Raw genomic sequence first — 19,242 nt, 5'->3', positions numbered from 1 at the left:
AGTTATCTTTTTCCCTGTCTTGACAGTCTGCTTTTAGTCTGCTTTCTAATACAATCTGCAATTCATCATACACTTTTTTAACTTATTGATTATTTTTTGTTTTACCAAATCTTTGTTAATTAATATTTGCATCTAAGCTGATGTACAAAGATGAACTAGATTCTCTAGTCATTTTCGAAATGTCAGTTTGTCAGTGGCTAGGCCATTCAACAATAGTCTATCACTCTGAAGCCCTCTTGGTATTATGCCCACACTGAGATAGTTTTTCAGAATCAATATATTATAATGTATTAATTTAGAAAAAAATAATTTGCTGTTTAAGTTGTGGAGCCATTTGTACATATTGATCCTGAAAAAATCAAATATCTGTAACTTCTTAATCTGTTTTATCTACCATGTGTTCCACTGGTACATTATGCTCCACATTCCACTCAGTTTCTTCCACTCCATTCAGTTTATCATCATTATTTATCATCTTGGAAAAGCATTTAATGACATCTTGGCTCAGTTAAGATCAGTTGTGAAAGTACTACCCGTAACAGTAGATGTCCTACTGATCACTGCTGCAGTATTCTAAATTGTTGGGTTATCTTACCAAATAACCTGGAGATGTGGATGGGGTACCAAGTTCAAAACCTTCTGTACAGCCATAAGTTTGACATAAGACCTAAACGTGTGGGTGAAAAGGTACATAATCAGACATATGAGCATGAGATCCCCAGGCTATCTCACTACCAGTCCAAATGCAGGTCTTGTAACAGTCGGTCTGATCTGAATGTGGTCTTTGGCATCATTCTTGGTTTTGCTTACTCATATAAGTGCCCACTTGGGAACAATCCTTATTTCCTTTGTATTCTGGTGATTTTAATCTATTAGATGACAGCTAAGGGGGGGGGGGTGATTGTGACAGGCAGATTTCTTATAAAGATCTCTACTCCCAATGCCTTTTTTGCCTTGGTGCAGAACACAACTAAAAAGCTCTGTGGCTCTGCTCGACAGGGGCACAGGAAAATAATTTTCTTGGATGGCGAAAGCCAGGGTACCTTTTTGGCTAGGCGCATATAGGCCCTAGGGCCAATAGTCTAGTACCTACCTATGAACTATGAACCTATATATGCCAAATGTGTCAGTCGTTTGCACCTAAAACCCTACGTATGTGTCTTTCCTCTCTTAATACCTATCTAGAGCATCAGCATCTTTAGCATGAATACCAAGGGTGGGAGACAAACATCTGGCTCCACTGTACATTCTAATAATGCCAGCAGTAGTGCACGAGATAGAACCTGCAGGTCCTGTCCGCCATTTATTAAAAGGTGGCAGCACTATATTATACCACTGTTCTTTCCATATTACTTGGTGTGCAGCACTTAAAGCTTGTAAATATGACTTGCAAAGCCTATAAAACAGTTTTGGTTAGCAAAAGGTGTGTATGCCCTTGAACGGACAAGGTAAACATGCAGCAGGATATCTTGTATTACAGTTACTTTGTTAGGTAGTCAGAGAAGTTAGGAAACAGGCAAAATGATCTTTGTGGAGTAATGAAAAAATGCTAGTGTTATAGCCAAGATGTGTAACGCCAGGGAAATGTCATATACTGATGAAGCTACTGAAACATCAGTAGCGAAAACGCTTTTTTGTTGTGGTTTGAAATTAAAATTGCGTTCAAGCTCATACTTGGTTGGCTTTCTTGGACTCGGTCTCCTGACAGTGGTGTTTTCGAATGTCATATACTGGTATGTGCAAGGAGGATATTACAGCAGCCTGTGTGCAGATGAAATGTAGCCCATTTAAATTGGAGAAAGCCAGGTGGTGGTGACAGGTCCAGGGCATACAACAGAACAGCTCTGTTAATCCCCAGGTAACCTCAAAACCAAATCAGAATTAAAGAAACTGGAGCTAGAGATGAGCATCTAAAGTACAAAACAGCTGAGGGGGATAAAGCTGCATGAGATGAAAAGAGAGTAACCAAATGCAAAGGTGGAAAGAAAGCATCACCATAACCTGCTCATGGTGCAAGAAAGGGAAAAGGAGACAGAAAAGAGAGAAGCAAGGAGAGCATAACAGGGAGATGTTACCTCCTCATCAAAGGTGTGTGAGTACTGGAGGAAAAGCAGAACCTTAAATGCCAGCATTACTACCAAACTGTTTCTCATACATAAAGAGGGGCATGATTTTGACAGCTGTATTTGGGCCTCTGAAAGGGTAGGTAGATAACACCAACCTGACCAGAGACAATAAGTGAGGATTTTAACTCATCTGTCATGGGCATGGCAATGCATGCTATATCAAAAATGAATAGGGTTTGAATTATGATAAAATTAAATACTGTTTATTTGAATGTCTTTAACTAACTCCTGAAGCTTACAGACATAAATTTAGAGAACAGAAAAGAAAGACGGATGACTGTGAGTTCCTATGCTGCAGAAATAAAGATTTGATTTCATATGGGGAGGGGGATAAGTGGATATCAAGTCTCAATATTTAAAATGCCAGGTGACCTTTGCTAAGGAAGAAAGTACTTAGTACTTTTACTGAGGATGTGAAAATCTGGTTAGCAGACTGAGTGTAACAGCAGAGAAAATTAGGAAAAAGGGTGACTTGTATCTAGCCAGAAAGGAACAACAGCAGGGAGTGCCCAGAACTGTTGAGGGGCAGTATAAAACTACATAGCAGGTGCAAAGGTAAAAGGCAGAAAACAACACTAACTGAAATGCACAACAAGTTCCTGGAATAAAATGCCTCCAGTGTATCCAAATAAGCATGAAAGATCTAAATGTCCACAATGCCATGTGAGGAAGCTAAGAACAGTAGCTACAAAGTAGTAGTAGGTTGTCTTGAAACTCCTAATGCCCCAGGTTATCATAAGACCTGTACTCTATTGTGGTACAGTGTAGAGAAACTGTATCAGATATAACAATTCTTAAATCTATAACTATAAGAAATACTATCTGCATGGGAAGTCCACTCTTATTAAGGCCATGGGAGGGACATCCTTCCAGGTGACACTGGCTAGGATTCATTCAGCCTAGAAAGAGGGACAGGAGACAAGCGGGTAGAAGGATTTGATGATATCCTTTAAAGTAATGATAGTACAGTACCCTTTGTATGTTTAGTCACTTGCAGCAAGGGTTGGAGGCAATCTCATTGGAAAGGTAGCAAAGGGGAGACCCTGGCAGAGTCCTGAACTCTATCAGATGTCAGTAAAATGGCTACTCCAAAAATGAGCTATGTGGTAGCAAAAAGTCTGAACTGATAAAAGGTACTGGACTTACACTAGAAGAAGCAACTTCAGGGGAAGACATTTTTGACAGCAGCGAGTCTAAATCTGAAGCACAGTTGTGAAAGACTATGCAGATCCATCAAAAGAAGAATTACTGAAACTGCAAAAACAGAGCTAAGGTAAGCATAGCTCTTGGAACCCTCTTTTTCTTTTGGCTGCTCCCATTGGAACCCAATTCACAAACCTTTAGGGTGGTAGAGAAGGAGGTTCCTAATTCTCATGGGCAGAGGCAGTTTACATACTGTTGTATAGTACAGGACTCTAAAAGAGGGGCTAGAGAGAGACGTGATACAGCAGTTAGTAGCCCCACTGGCATGTCTTCAGGCACCTTCAATCACAGCCTATGATATTCCCTTTTCAGTCCATATGAGTATAAAGCACATAAATGGGCTTATGAAAACATTACTGGCCAGGTACTTTAAAAAATGTGAAAGGGTGCTGCAATGTTTGAGTGCCAACAAGAGGTTGTTAAGACAGAAAATAAAGCTAGCGTGTGCCCAGCTGTAAGTGAACAGTGTAGACCCAAAAAGCAGTCCAACGGGCAAGGTTAACTATCAGGGAAAAGAGATGCTGCCTAAAAATGGGTAAACCAAAAATTCAGAAGATCTTTCCAAACAAGAAGCTGGGTGAGTGTGACATAACGTGTACTTTTTACCTCAAGCTTCATTTCTTGAAGGTCTGTCAACAAAACTCATTCGAGTCTTGAAAGGACAGAGATATGTAAGAAAGATTGCAATAAACTAATAGAAATTCAAATGTCTTTCAAAAGAAAAAGGCATAAACAGAAAAATTGCTATATCGGAGGTGTAGCAAATAAAAAAGTGTCCAAATACTTGTTTTAAAAGTTAAAAGTTATAAATCTCACACTGGACTTGCCATTTGGTGATGTATATTATGTAAACTAACATATGTACAATGGTAAGCAGCTGCATGTGCTGCTGTGGAGGTGTACTGCAGCTTAGCTGTCCTGCCTTCTTCTCAACTAGCACATTTGTGTAGCATAGCATCATCTTCAGAACTTAAAATATACAGACTGTATGTTAGTCCTAGTCAATCGTTACTGCTGGAAGATACCTTGGAGACAGCTACTACCTGTAAAGACTGTAATGACTTTAACCACTTTATTTTAGACACCAAAGCTAGTGAAAGGAGAAATTATAGTGTATCTTTACCCAGATACAAAAAAGATTTTCTGGGCCAAATAACATTGCACTAGCTCTGCATGTCCCCCTTATATTGTTTAATTTGCATCATTACCAAGAGATATGTATAATATTTCCTATTAAATCAATATCACATCTCTAAAAACAGGTCTAACACTTTGGTACATCTAAAGAGTCTATGGGAATGTGAAAATATTTAAAGAGGCATTTCCAAGCAAAAATCTAAATTTCCTCACCTATGTAGCACATCAGGGGGCTAGGATAACTCTTTCACAATCTGTACATATAATGTTTTAAACTTATTTGTCTCTGTGCCACCTTCTTATTTTATTTTATCTTATTTACTGCTGCAATAGTCTAGCTGGGATTGAAGCCGTTTTTCATCAAAGGTACAGAGAGGAGTGCTCCAACAAAAATAGTAACACAACACAACAATTAAAAAAACAGTTAATATGCTTACAATATAAATACAGTCATCAAGAAAACTGCAATTCTATGTACAATATAATTGGCATGGAAAAATAGTTAGTAGTGTAAATACACAATAAGTAGAATGCCATCAGAGAAATCGGTATTGGGGAGTTACAGAAAAGTTTATAAAGATGCATACTATATAGGAGTTAAAATTTAACAAAGATGTATAGTATATGTGGGTTAGGAAGGAGATATAGCAGATAATACTGAAGCAATTTATAGTGAAATGTAATAACTGAGACAGGGAAGAGCAACAGCTAGTAAACAATCTGTTTGCAGTACAAAGTTGGGAGGAAGATCTTGTGTTAATGTAGGTTTGCAGTTTGAATATTAGAGTACAGTGGTGCAATATTAGGGAGTATTAGTGGGGGGGGGGGGCAGAGCAGGATTAACCAGGGTAGTGCACGAACACAACCAAAAGTCCATAACGTGTTGTTTTAACTGCATTTTGGAGGGGTTTTAATTTGTCTTATGGGGAGGGAATTGCACAGTTTTGACACATAGTTTGAGTAAAGAGTGTCCCCATCTGTGTTGTTGAATTTGGTTATGAATAGCTACTGTTTGTGTGGCTAGCAAAGTGTTCCACTGGGGGAGTAGGGTGGACGGGCAATTACCTGGTTTGTGGAAGTTGTAAGTGATTAGTAATTGAGAGAAGGTTAGGTGATTTGTTAGTCCTAACCAGTTAATCCATAGCTATGCAGTGGTACATTCTGTGTGGTAGATCTGAAGTGAATCTGGCCCATTTATCATAGCAATAATCCATTTCAGTTTTTTGGGCAGATACTGGGTTTGTTACTATAAGGGTGGAGTACAAATATGTTGGAAGAAGATAGATTAACGCAGTGTATTTTTGTGAATCTTCTGACATATAAGGTTTGATCCTACCGACACAGCCACGTTTTTGAAGGTGTTTTCTTTCTTTAAAATTGTTTTGTCTAGTGGTTGAATTTTATGCTTTCATCTATAGTTTGGTGTGGCTTATCAGTTTGATTTTTGTACTGTCAGATGGTAAGAAGAAAGATAGTTCTTGTTCAATGTGATGCTTTGGAGTAAATAGTATTACCTTGCTTTTGAGGGGTTTAACAGTAATTGATTGTCAGGTAGCCAATTTCTGATGGGTACGAAATGTGGCTGGGTAGTGTCTTGAAGTTTTTATAGGCTACATGCAGTGCAGATCAAGGTGGAGTTGTCAGAATATTGACTGTGGTGGCATGTCTGCATGCCATATGAAGGTCATTTATGAAAATATTAAAAAGCAGATATTCTAGGACAGAACACAGACAGACACTGGGTGAAAGCATGAGATCTGCTGTGTACATAGCTTTGAAATCAGGAGACATGGGTTTGCAAGAGATACATTAGAAAGTTCATGCAAGAGATTTTGGTCTGATACTGTGTAGAAGGCCTTTGATAAGTCAAGAAAGAGTGCAGATTCTAGGTTACCTGCATTTCCCTGTAGGTATATAGTACTAGTAAAATTGAAAAGGATACTAGAGGTGCTGTGATGAAGGTTAAATTTATTACGGATTTGAAACAGTAGCTTTTCTTTTCTGATATACTTAAGAAGTTTGGATTTGGTACATTTTTTTAAGATTTTTGATGGGGAATGGGGAGTATAGCTATAGGTCTGTAGTTTGAGATGTCAGTAGAGGTGCTTCCTTTAATGTGGGATAGGATGCAAGAATTTTTTTTCTGCAAAGTTGGGACATAAAATTCACTGACAGATCTGTTTACTAAAATAGAAACTGGATATGCTAGGCATCTGTTGCAATTTTGATGTATTTGAATGACAAATTACTGGCTATTCTCTGATATGGCTGTATCTATGTTATTTGCACTGCATTTCGTTCATGAACTGACATTTGTAATTTCTTTTAGGCTGCACTTGTGTGGTCCTAAATGACAATAACGTTTCTTTGAATCTTGAATCTTTGAATCCCAGCTGGGATATGCAGATTTACAATTGTTCATAACATTCCCTCTTAGTAATACAAATCTTTGCTATGTTTTATACTTCCAGCATTTCAAAAGCTATATTTCTTTGCAATAACTGTTGCAACACCCCATTTGGCCTCCTGACGGATATGATAAAATGCTAATAATTTACATCCAAGGTTATTTTGAATGCTTAATGTCATTCAAATGCAGTTCTTGCAGTAGTACAAATAGAGGTCTAATTTTCCTAATGTATACAAATTATTTGAATCTTTTTATAGGATTTGACAAACTATTGACATTTCATAACAAGACTGCAGGCATCATTTATACAGCAGATCAATATTGCATTATCTTCATCTCTGGCATTAAGCCTTATTTATTTTTATTTATTTATTTAACATTTGTTGACCGGGAAAGTCCGACTAGGTTCCACAGATCCTGTTTTCAGCAGAGGCCTGGGGAGAAATGCTCCAGAAGCATGTCTTTAGAATGTGGGAGGAAAACCGGAGTACCCGGAGGAAACCCACAAAAACACAGGGAGAACATGCAAACTCCACACAGAAGGCTCCCCAGCCGAGAATCGAACCGGAGAACCTCTTGCTGTGAGGCAACAGCATTAACCGCTGCACCACTGCACCACCCTTACCATTTGGTTACACAAATACAAATGGTTGCCACATAGAAACATAAATAAAACATTAAATTACTTCTGTTGTCAGCTTTGTGAAGAGTATTTTTTGTATCCTAAATAAACTGTTTACAACTTATTATAAATAACATGGTTAAACAAGCAAAATGACAACATTCAACATTCAAACATTGCAATATAACATTTTACATTTTCTCTAGTGCACTTTCAGGTGGGAGAAACACCATTTGTAAAACAACATAGGATATTGATGAACAGTTTTAGCTGTAGTCAGGTGAAGCGTGTTACATTATCTCAGTGCACCATTAATCCATTTCAGAGCCACCACACTTTGAATTACTGTCTTATCTCGATCTAACTTTAAATCCTTGCCATTACAATCATTCAGCAGGCAATATGTAAAGACAGACTACAGGACAGCTGGTGGGGACATAACAAGAAAAGTGACTAATACGATCAGGGAACTGTTGGAGGAATAAAAAGAAGGAGAAACTGAGGCACTGTAGAAGTGCAGTCGAATGGACAGAAGGACAGAGGAGGACATGATGTCAGTGTGCAGAACCTTGAAAGAAAGACTGCGAGCTGGAGATGAAGACAAAAATTAAGGCATAGAGGAAGAAGCAAGACTGTCAAATTGTAAGGATTTGTTTTAAGTATGAGATGAGAAGACATCTTCTCAGCTGTTAAACAGTGACACAAAAAAGACTATATTTTAAAGAGTGCATGGGGGATCCGTGCAGGTCTCTTCCTCTAGTACAAGGCTGAGGAATGTTATTTTAGGGAAGGGGTTATGAGTGGGTGGGATAGGTGGACAAAGTTTGGGGTGGGAAAGGTGTCTGTTTGGGGCTTAGCTACATATTCAGATACACTATAGGCAACAGCATCTGTCCATAAGCAAAAAAAAGAGTATCTTCCTGTGATCAGGTAAATTAAACTAACAGTACAAGCTATTCATATTTTCACAAAGACAATAAAATCCATGTACTTCTGTTATTTATTGTTCACTGTACATCTTTTTCATGTGCATATTATGTCACTGAAGAGGTATTCATATTAAGCCAAAAAGGCCCACTCTACTTCTTAATTTAAAGTGGTCCAAGGCCTTAACTAAACGGGGTACATGAATTATTTCACATCAGTGACAAATCTTATAGAGGTGTAACAGCAGCAGTGATGACATCACCATGTAAAGTATCAGGAGTTCCAGCCTGTATAAAGACAATGGGGTAGGCAAAATAAAATATTAAAACAGTATCACCATCTGGTACAGTTGTATAATAATGAGCCCAATGACGATCACATCAGCATAATTACTGTAGCAGAAACAATGACGGGCAGCACCGTACCTCAAGTTTGAATTAAGAGGGAATCATTGTTCATTAAAAAAAAATAGAAGTAGTACTGATCGGGGCCATTTTACATAGATAGCACTACTACTTGATTTATAAATAGATGTGATGTTATAAGTAAAATAAGATTTGTCGTGTTGTGACGTATACTATTGCTGTATGAGGATCAGGGTTCAGTCCTTGGCATCTACTATGTATTATCTAGAGAGAATTCCAGCTCAGTGGTTGTGAGCTCTACCTTACAACTCGAGGGTACTCATGATTCCTCCCAAAAACATGTTGGTTGACTCTCTACTCAAAAGACTCCACACATATTAAGTTCATCCTTATCCTTGTGGCCTGGGTTATGGCTGAAAAGGGCTATAATGACTAGTTCACTTAGCAGGTTAACAAATACATAAATTAAAAAAAATAAATTGAAGTAACAATAATATATGAAATGTTCAAGCAAAGAAAAAGACACTAATGTTGTATAAAGAGGCCAACACATCGATTTATTTGCAGACCACACTAGCAGTAAGCATACAGCAATTAAATTGGAACTGTGAACTCACATGAAATTTGCTTGCGCTTGCATCTGTGGTAGATGTAAAGACTCAGCATGCCAATATCTGCCAGGATATAGTACACTGCAGTGAAAGACTAAAAGGAAAGAAACAGCACAGTTTCAAAGATTAAGAAAAATGCACAGCTGATTAACATATTTAAATAATTATTTTTTACTACCATTTAACGATCACACTCTGCCACAAATTGCTGCTGTATCTTAACTCATACTAGGAGATAAGTAATGTGGGTGATAACTGCCACTAGCCTTCACTGGTAGCATAAATCCTACAGCATGTTCACCCCAATCTAGTTTGCAAATGGAGTTCACACAGTAGTCAGCAATGGTGGCCCTGCAGAGGGATTTCTTCATATTTCCTTTTGGTTGTTACAAAACTGCATCAAAGTACATGAACATAGCATGTGCAAAGACCACACAGTAACGATGCCTGTATGTCACAGACATTCAAAAATGGTGCCTTGCACAAACAGGGCAATTATTCAAAGTGAATGGTGCTTTCATCACCTGTACACACACAGACACTGGTTCTCTTCTACTCACACAGACTTTTGTAACCCACAAAATATCAAAAGACAGTATCGATGGCTAGTCATAGGTACAGTATATGTATCTTCTGTCAGTAATCCAGTTTCATTTAGATGGCCAGCTGCTAGTGAATGAAATGTGAAATACAGTAATTCTAAAAGAAGACAAAAAGACTTCAGTGAGGTGCATACATTGTTTTATTGTGTTAATGGAGCGGCTTCTGTGAGGAGTCTGCATGTCCTCCCGCGGTCGAGTGGCGTTCGAAAGACATGCGTGAATGGGCGTGCCTTCGTTGAAGGTTGGGCGTTGGACTGGCACCTCGGCACCGTAAAAATCTACTGCCAATCATTAGCGGAACGGAGTTCCGCTGTGGCGACCCCTAACTGGGAAAAGCCGAAAGAAGAACTAGCTACTTCTCTCACACGCACGCGCGCGCGCACACACACACACACACACACACACACAGACACACACACACACACACACACTGAGTAAGAAAAAATATATACAATGCAAAAACATTTTAATGAAAGAAAGACAACTTTATAACTTTCTCAGGAAGCGCCAGAGTGCAAAATGAAAACTAGCCCAAACTGGGAACAATCGCAACAAAGTATCCTCAATCCCAGCCATTCTCCACCTATCGTATTCCACAGCACCACTGAGTCAAAGAAAAAGAAATATGACAAATGATCAGGTACTTGAGAACTATACAACTAAAACAATTTGTCCCAAAATTAATAAAAAATAGCCTCTGCACTTTTGTACTCTAGATACTATTCTGTCAGTTTTACTGCTTTCAGAAGAAGAAGGGGTGAATCATTTTCCTGGTTAAGTAGTTTATTGATTCTTTGTTGCTGACACCAGATACAGTGAGTCTTCTCAAACTAAATTAGCTCAGTTATGCTGCTCACATCTAATCTCAGTCTTGTATGAAACAAATTTAGTGAATTAATGGCATTTGCCAATGAGCAGCTACCAGTGACATACTTAATATTGACTTACATTACCCAGAGATTTGAAAACAGGGTCATAAGAAATACTACACTATCAATACCATCTGCTATGAAAATTTGCTTTTGCTCGTTTATTATGCAGCACTTTCCTGGATTGTTTTCTATTGTCAACAGATAATTTTCTTGTTGTCCCTTCGACACCAGGGGTGCAGCTAGGGTGGGGAAAAAAGGGTAGCCACCTAGGGTGAAAACTGTTAAGAGATGCAATCAGCAGATGCTAATCAGTCAACAATGCTGGACCGGCATCCAGAAGTAAATGTTAATACTACGTTTGAGATCAGGTCTGAACAGCTTCCGCACTTTGTGCATTGCATAATCTGCAGCAAGCCTCCTGCTACAAATATTGTTTCCTACAGTTTAAAAGGACATTTTTTCCCACAATTTACAGCTGAGGGGTGTCAGATCAGGCAACAACATAGGGCACCAGAACAGCTAGGTACAGTTCTAATCAGTACAATAAAATGTCCAGCTTGAGCACATCCATCAGCCACATTTTCAAGTAATGGATTAATAAACATGAATAGTTTTGAAAAGGTGTATTCCTCTAAGTGGTATAATTTAAGTCACTCATTCTGATTTCAGTTTCTACGCCATCTTATTTCAAGAATATTCTGTACGGTTACATGATTTATGCTACATGCCAAATTTTAAGCATCAAATATTACATCAGGTCTGCTCTCTCTAGCAGCCTAAACAATCTGGTCTACATTTGCCATTAGTTGAACATGTACACATGCGCGCGCGCACACACACACACACACACACACACACACACACACACACACACACACACACATACATATATATGGTTTACCTTTACAAAGGTGAAACACACTCATGTGATTGCTCATATGAGTGAATCGTAACTTCGAAAAACAAATCCACGACAATGTAATGAAGTGCAAAGCAGGGGGCAAGCCTCCCTACACCCTCCATGTGGGGGGTTGCACCCGTCACACTCCCCTACTTTAATATTCTAACTCCGAGCTCGCACTACAGTGGGGAAAGGGACCATTTTCCAATCCCCACTATAGTGCAATCCATCACAAAATGCCAATTCTGCAATGAGTGAATGTCACTGTGCATTTGCTCATTCCACATTCGAACCTTTTTGTTTTCGACGTTTGCAAACTTTGCAAACGTCCTTTCGAACATTTGCTGTTCGCCCATGTGCAAAATGCACACATGAAGGTAAACCTATATATATATATATATATATATATATATATATATATATATATATATATATGGTTCTAGGTTATAACACCGACAGCACACAACATCGACAATGACATCACCGACACCACATCATCGACAGCTCACAAACACGACACCACACACACACAACACATCATCACAACAACCAATAAACAAAACAAATTCCCTGACCAAAAACCACACACACAACACAAGCACACCTAAATCCTAACAAACAAACACTAAACCTTACATACACAACTATCCACTACCCTAACCGAAACCCTAACCCTAAGGTCCATCACTATCGCACCCTTACCTAACTCGCGCCCTAACCCTAACTCACTTAACCCACCCCTAACCCAAAACATTCACTACTGCACCCTTACCTAACTCGCGCCCTAACCCTAACTCACTTAACCCGCCCCTAACCCAAAACATTCACTACTGCACCCTTACCTAACTCGCGCCCTAACCCTAACTCACTTAACCCACCCCTAACCCAAAACATTCACTACTGCACCCTTACCTAACTCGCGCCCTAACCCTAACTCTCTTAACCCACCCCTACCCCTACAGACCGCCAACATCGCACACTTACCTTACTCGCACCCTAACGTCCGTCACTACCGCATACTTACACATCCTTTCCCCATCTCGGTGTTCTCCGCGTCGGTGTTTTCATCCGTCAATCTTCTTGTGTCGGTGATTTCGCTGTCGGTCTTCTCATCTGTTGACGTTGTAACCTAGACCCATGTATATATATATATATATATATATATATATATATATATATATGGGTCTACTACCGGAGATCGAAATTACACTATTTCAAAATCCGGTAGTAGATGCCCACTAACGAGAAAGTGCACTTCTCCGAAAGTACACTTTCGTGAACACCACTTGAACGAATGGTTATGGATAGTGGATAGCTAGTAGAGCTATCCACTAAACTTAACCCAAGCCCTAACCCTAAGGTCCATGACTACCACACCACAGTGGAAGTAATTGCATGTCCTCCACGGTGCAGTAGTCATGGATCTATGTCTTCCACTGTGGTGTGGTAGTCACGGACCTTAGGGTTAGGGCTTGGGTTAAGGATAGTGGATACTAACCCTAAAGTCCGTGACTACCGTGCCACAGTGGAGGACACTGACCGTTCATTCTAGTGGTGTTCGCGAAAGTGCACCTTCGGTGAAGTCCAACTTTCGTGTCAGTGGGCATCTACTATCGGATTTCGAAATAGTGTAATTTCGATCTCTGGTAGTAGGCATATATATATATATATATATATATATATATATATATATATATATATATATATATATATATATATATGCAGGGCCATGACCTACATCAGTGAAGAAAAAACGTTCATGCTCCTCCCAGCCTGTTCTTAAAAATAGGTTTTTAGGTGTGAATCAAAGCTGATGCAGTCTTTTAAGCCCCTCCCCTACTTACCTTGCTATCAGTATACCAAAAGAAGAAAGCACAATCCACCTGATATTTCTCCAATCACTAGTTCTCAACAGGGTGTCTCTAACCACAGCTTACCATTAAAGCTAACATCTGCCAATCTATGTACACATGTCGTTTTAATTTCCACAATGTCCTCTCATATTTTTGTCTCATTAGGAGACTGAACATAGACTTCATGAGACAACACATTTTCTTGTAAAATAAAATTAATATTAATGCTGCTGATTTTTTTTTTTTTTTTTTGTAAAAAAGAATAGCTCTTCCTCTTCCTGTTAACTGCTGTAAGACTGTCTTGAAATAAACCGCCTTCAGCAAGGTATTTCTAGCTAGTTGTTTAAGTAGTTTGTGGTATCACTGCACTTGAGGGTCTCTTCTATGGATCTAGTTGATATGACTGAATGACCACTACATCGAACTACACATAAATGAGAAGAAAGGATCGAACAGGTTAAACAGTGAACATTGAACATTCAGGTCATTGAATCTGAATTCATCAAAGCTGCACCACCCACACACCCACACACCCACACACCCTTAACATATACTCTATATATATATATATATATATATATATATATATATATATTTATATATATGGATTCACTTCAGAAGCTCAAAATACTGAAATCTTGAATTTCAATATCTTGAGCCCAAGAAGTGGAATCCACAAAACAACGAAAACTAAAAACTGCAAAATTCAAAACTTCGAATACCGGAAGTTTTGAATTTTGTGGTTTTACTACACACATACACACACAGACACACACACACACACACACACACACACACACACACACACACACACACACACACACACACACACACACCATCCACCACACAAACACACACAATCACTCTACTACATGAAGGCAGGGGGGAAAGCCCCCCTGCACCCCCCACACCCTCCTACTTAAATATTCTCACTTCGGGGTCGCACTACATACAAACACACACAAAACACCACCACACAAGCTACTTTCTCTTTGCACACACACATCACAGCAACAAAACACACTGACACACACCACAGCCCCTACCCAAACCCCTTAGCACACACACACTTACCTGAATACATAACCATAGCAGAACTTTAGAAGCGCGAAATTCAAAACCTCTGGTATTCGAGGTTTTGAATTTCAAGGCTTCTAAATTTTCAATATTATGTGGATTTGGCTTCTTGGGCTCGAAATACTGAAATTCGAGATTTCAGTATTTCGAGCTTCTGAACGGAACCCATATACATATATAGATATATATATATATATATATATATATATATATATATATATATATATATATATATAGATATATATATATATAGATATATATATATATATAAGAAATCCATGGTTGCACGATAGAGAAAGTATGGGAAAAAACATTGGAAGTACACCATCAGCTTGCACATTTCAACACACTGTGATAAAGCAAACTCCAATATTACTTACAAATCTTTAAAAAAAACTCATACTAGTCATCAAAAAAATCATAAACTTTCTGTATCATAGTCATAACTGGTAAAATGTGGTGAAGAATATCATTTAAAAATGTGGTCAGATAATGTTTTTGACCACTTGTGATTAGATAAAGTGTTAGAACACTTGTATGGCACATACATAAAAATGATTGCTGCTTCCGTTGTAAGGAAAGTTTTCTACATGGCCCATCTTATAAATAAAGGTATCTCATCCAGAGACAAGGAGGTCATAACATCCCAGTAGTCTTCCCTAATAAAGCCCATTATTGACTACAATGCCCCCCTCGGCATGTACCTCGCAAAGCACATGCAGCAGCTGGACAGACCACAGAATGTCCTCACCAGGTGAATACAGGGCCTCCAAACATCTACCCTACACATACAGGCTAAAAGCCCTGCCTCTCTACTTAGTTTCATACAGACTCCTCAAAGGTGACCTCTGTCTGGCATAAAAAGCAATTTCAGATGCCGCCTTGATGGGACGGCTGCATATCAGCAAGTCAAGCTCCACTTGAGACCTCAACCTGGTCTATGACATCAATAGGACTTGTTGGCGGGACAGATGTGTGCCCCAGAGACTCCCCCATCTGTGGAATAGATTCTCTCTTCACGTCAAGCAGAGTACCTCATTATCCCTTTTTAAGCACAACCTGGAAAACCAGATGGGAAACAGAAAATACACTCCTGGGATTCCACCTGTGTCCCTGCTGGACAGGGGCTTTGGGTACTGACTTGTCTAAACATGGGCTAAACTCTTAGCTAAGCTTATAAGGTCCTCAGGGCCAATAGCCTAGTAACTTCCTATCCTATGATACTATATATATATATATATATATATATATATATATATATATATATATATATATATGAACAATGTCAGCTACTGTGATGTTGTCACTTTCTTCAAAATGCACCATGGATTATAGTCTGTAAACAGGTTTGATCTGTGTATTACTTGCATTTTTTTTACATCTTCAGTGCAGTCCTCATATCTTTGACTGTATATACTGCATATTTTATTCCCTGCGTCTATTGTTATATGTTCAGGGCACTGGCTGAAACAGGTTCACTAGGAACAGCCCACTACCCTGATTAACAAACTTAGATAAACCTATTCATGCATGCATACACACATTTCAGTCAGTTTATCCATACTTGCTCTCAGTTCCATTCCTCTGATTCCATTGCTGTGTTCATAGGTTCACAGATTCTTACTAAGCTTGGCCACATCACTCAGTACTGATGGGAGACTACTTCTTCTTGTTTTGATTCAGCAGCTATCCCGCATCAGGTTGTATTACTATAATATAGAGGATTACAATCGGCTCACCAATCATGACCTGCTTATTATGTGTCTGTGACATGGATGTCAAGAAATTCTCCTTGAGAGAGAAGCTCAAGAGGTGAATCTTGGCATCCATGTTAAGAACACACTATACAAGGTCATGATCAGTGACAGGATCGTAATTCTTTGCAGTGCATGGAGCTTTATCTCTTCCATGTACTATTAATTGCAAAGAAAACAAATTGCTAAGTGTTTTGTTGGCTTTCAAAGCCATAAAACATTTAGTAGACAGACTCAGAAAGGCAGAGTAATACTGTCCATCACACTTACCTTTAATGCCTCTCTACTGTCTAGATTGTCACAGAATATCCAAATTATTCCTTCATATTTTTGGTCTGCTCCTCATAAAAATCTGTGTTTTTCAGAAAAATCACCAAGGATTGAATTCAGTAAATAATGACATATATTTGAGTTTCAGAGTTCGTATCCTTCACATTAGAAAGGTGAACACATCCTGTTATTTTAGTAACTTTTTATTTTATTTTCTTAACAGGAAGTTAGGGATATGTTAAAGGTATGTACAGCAGACAGAAACAAATATTTTGCTCTGCTGATGTGATTTGCTAGTCAGTACAGGAAGATTTTACTGACAAGCAGTAGACCTGACCTTAACAACTTAAGCAGGGGGTGCTTAACAATTGTTTAGGTTGGGTCGCGTGCCACTTTGGCGTTCAACTGCTTTGTCTTTTTCCAAATATCAGAGTGCAATTGCTGTGCTCCATGCACTACAACATTATTAAAACTTACATTGCTTCTTATTAAACTTAACTTACTTTGTCTTACCTTGGCATTCAGAAACATTTCCTGCTTTGCAGTAAAATGACTTTGTGCAACGAAGGACCACACAGGGTGGGGGCAATTCAGAGACACGCGAAGCACAAGTAGGACCATAGCCTGCTTAGCATACTAATAGAAATACAATGATGGTAAACAGTAGCATTACTAAAGTGAGGGCACTTGCAAATGCAAATGAGGGTAAACCACAAAACCACATGACAGAGTGATTCAGAGACATACACACCCGCACAAGGCACTAGTTGCACACTTAATGATCTCAGTAAAATCATTGCATTACAGGAGTCAGATTGCTAAAAACTGTATAGGGTAGCTGCCGCACTAGTAAACCTCTATATTTAACAGGCTATACTCAATGTCAGTAGTCAAGGTGCTGCACACTGTCACCCTCAGCAGCACTGTGTCACCTGTCTGCACCTAACTCTTTATGCCATCCACAACATTGAAATTGTAGACTGCAACCATGTGGATAGAATCACCATTCAAGGTCTAGTTGAGATGTGTGTCTCTATCACATACAGACCCATGGGATGCATGGACTACCTATCATTGTTAGTACCAAGGTATGTATAGCTTTGCAAATACTAGCTACAGGGACCTTTTAGCTTCCAAAAAGGTCATGGTGGGTGTATTTCAAGCATCTTTCTCAAGGATACTCCATTAAATCCTCAATACATTCTACAGAATGAAAGGGAGCACATGTAGTTTTCATGTAGCACAGAGGAGAGAGCAAACACCAGGTAGGTCTCTGAAGTACTGGGGACTATAGACTGCACTCACATTGCAAAAAAGACCCCACCTGGACAACAGGAACAAATCTGTCTTCAGGCCACAAAGACAGTGCCCATAGGACCCACATATGATATATGTGCAACTGTGCAACTTATATCAAAGGTTTGTGGTAGATGAGTTTACCCAGGAACATCTAATTGGTGATGCTTGGTATGCCCTGGAGCCATGGTTAATGGAACCCATAAGAAATCCCCTGACAATGACACTAAATGGTTAAACTTTGCCCTGTTATAAAAAAAGTCTTGGCCACCATCAAACATGTGTTTGGAATGTTGAAGCCCTGCTACTCCTGTTTGCATGGATCTGAGAAGTACCCTGCAGTATGTCCCTGCCAATGCAGTTAGATATTTTTAGTATGTGCTATGTTACATAACATCATTACATGAAAAAAGCTGCAGTAGGACAGACGCATACAGGAGGAGAAACTCCCTGAATTAGCAGTGGAGTAGAAGTTTGTGGATAAGACAGCTTCAGCAGGGAGGACTGTGCAAGGCAAAGGTGGGCAGAGCAGGCAGTTACACTGGCTAAGAATTGATTCCAGGGTGCAGACACTGTCTGCAATGCTTTACATTCATAACTACAGGACTGACTAAGGCAGTATACAGAAAAGAAAAAGAGATGCAAGCAAGCCTTCATCCAGTTTGTGCTACTCTGTGCATAGACCAGCCACACAGTGCATCAAACATAGGCTACCCAGGTAACAGAAAACAAAGGGTAGGGCACAGTTATTATATGCATTGGCGGGGGTGGGGCACAGTGTTATGTGTCATCAATGGGCAATTTTGTGTGTGTGTGTATGTGTCTGTGTGTGCATGCGTGCATGTTATGTGTAAACATAATTTGGTAATGTAAGTGTCAGGCCTGTGAGGGTGAGTGGAGAGACTGGGGTTTATGTCCGGGGTGCAGACACTGTCTGCAATGCTGTGTACATGTGTGGATCTGGGACTTCTGGAAGCCTCATTGTGTGTACTGGGACAAAGCCTCAGCAGATGCTGCAGCACTGTGGTTGAATCTAACAGACAGATAAAGGACTCCCAACAGGAGATGTCTGTGCAGACCATGCAGTGAATGGTGGCAGTGATATGATGCCAATATGTGTGCCTGACAATGGCCTCCACCACAAACAACTGAAGCAGACCAGACACTGAAAGTGCATCCTTGTGCAAACTCACTCTGCCACATGTCCCTTTATGTT

General features: G+C 39.3%; 1 protein-coding gene and 1 long non-coding RNA gene across 3 annotated transcripts in view; one reads left to right on the top strand and one right to left on the bottom strand.

The window, feature by feature from the left end:
• The window catches only part of SLC66A1 (solute carrier family 66 member 1), a 506,383-nt gene that overhangs the window by 229,135 nt on the left and 258,006 nt on the right, over window positions 1–19,242 (bottom strand). For both annotated transcript variants that reach the window (XM_044061786.1, XM_044061785.1), the window contains one exon: window positions 9,408–9,495. In XM_044061786.1, the coding sequence (XP_043917721.1) occupies window positions 9,408–9,495 (88 nt within the window). The remainder of the gene's footprint in view (window positions 1–9,407; window positions 9,496–19,242) is intronic.
• The window catches only part of LOC122793609, a 372,997-nt gene that overhangs the window by 270,149 nt on the left and 83,606 nt on the right, over window positions 1–19,242 (top strand). The window lies entirely within an intron of this gene.

The sequence above is a fragment of the Protopterus annectens genome, chromosome 2.part0 (assembly GCF_019279795.1).
Source record: "Protopterus annectens isolate FY-2018-M chromosome 2.part0, PAN1.0, whole genome shotgun sequence".
Classification (NCBI taxonomy): Eukaryota; Metazoa; Chordata; order Ceratodontiformes; family Protopteridae; genus Protopterus; species Protopterus annectens.
Note: the sequence above shows the minus strand (reverse complement) of the source record. Positions and strands in the feature narration are given on the sequence as shown.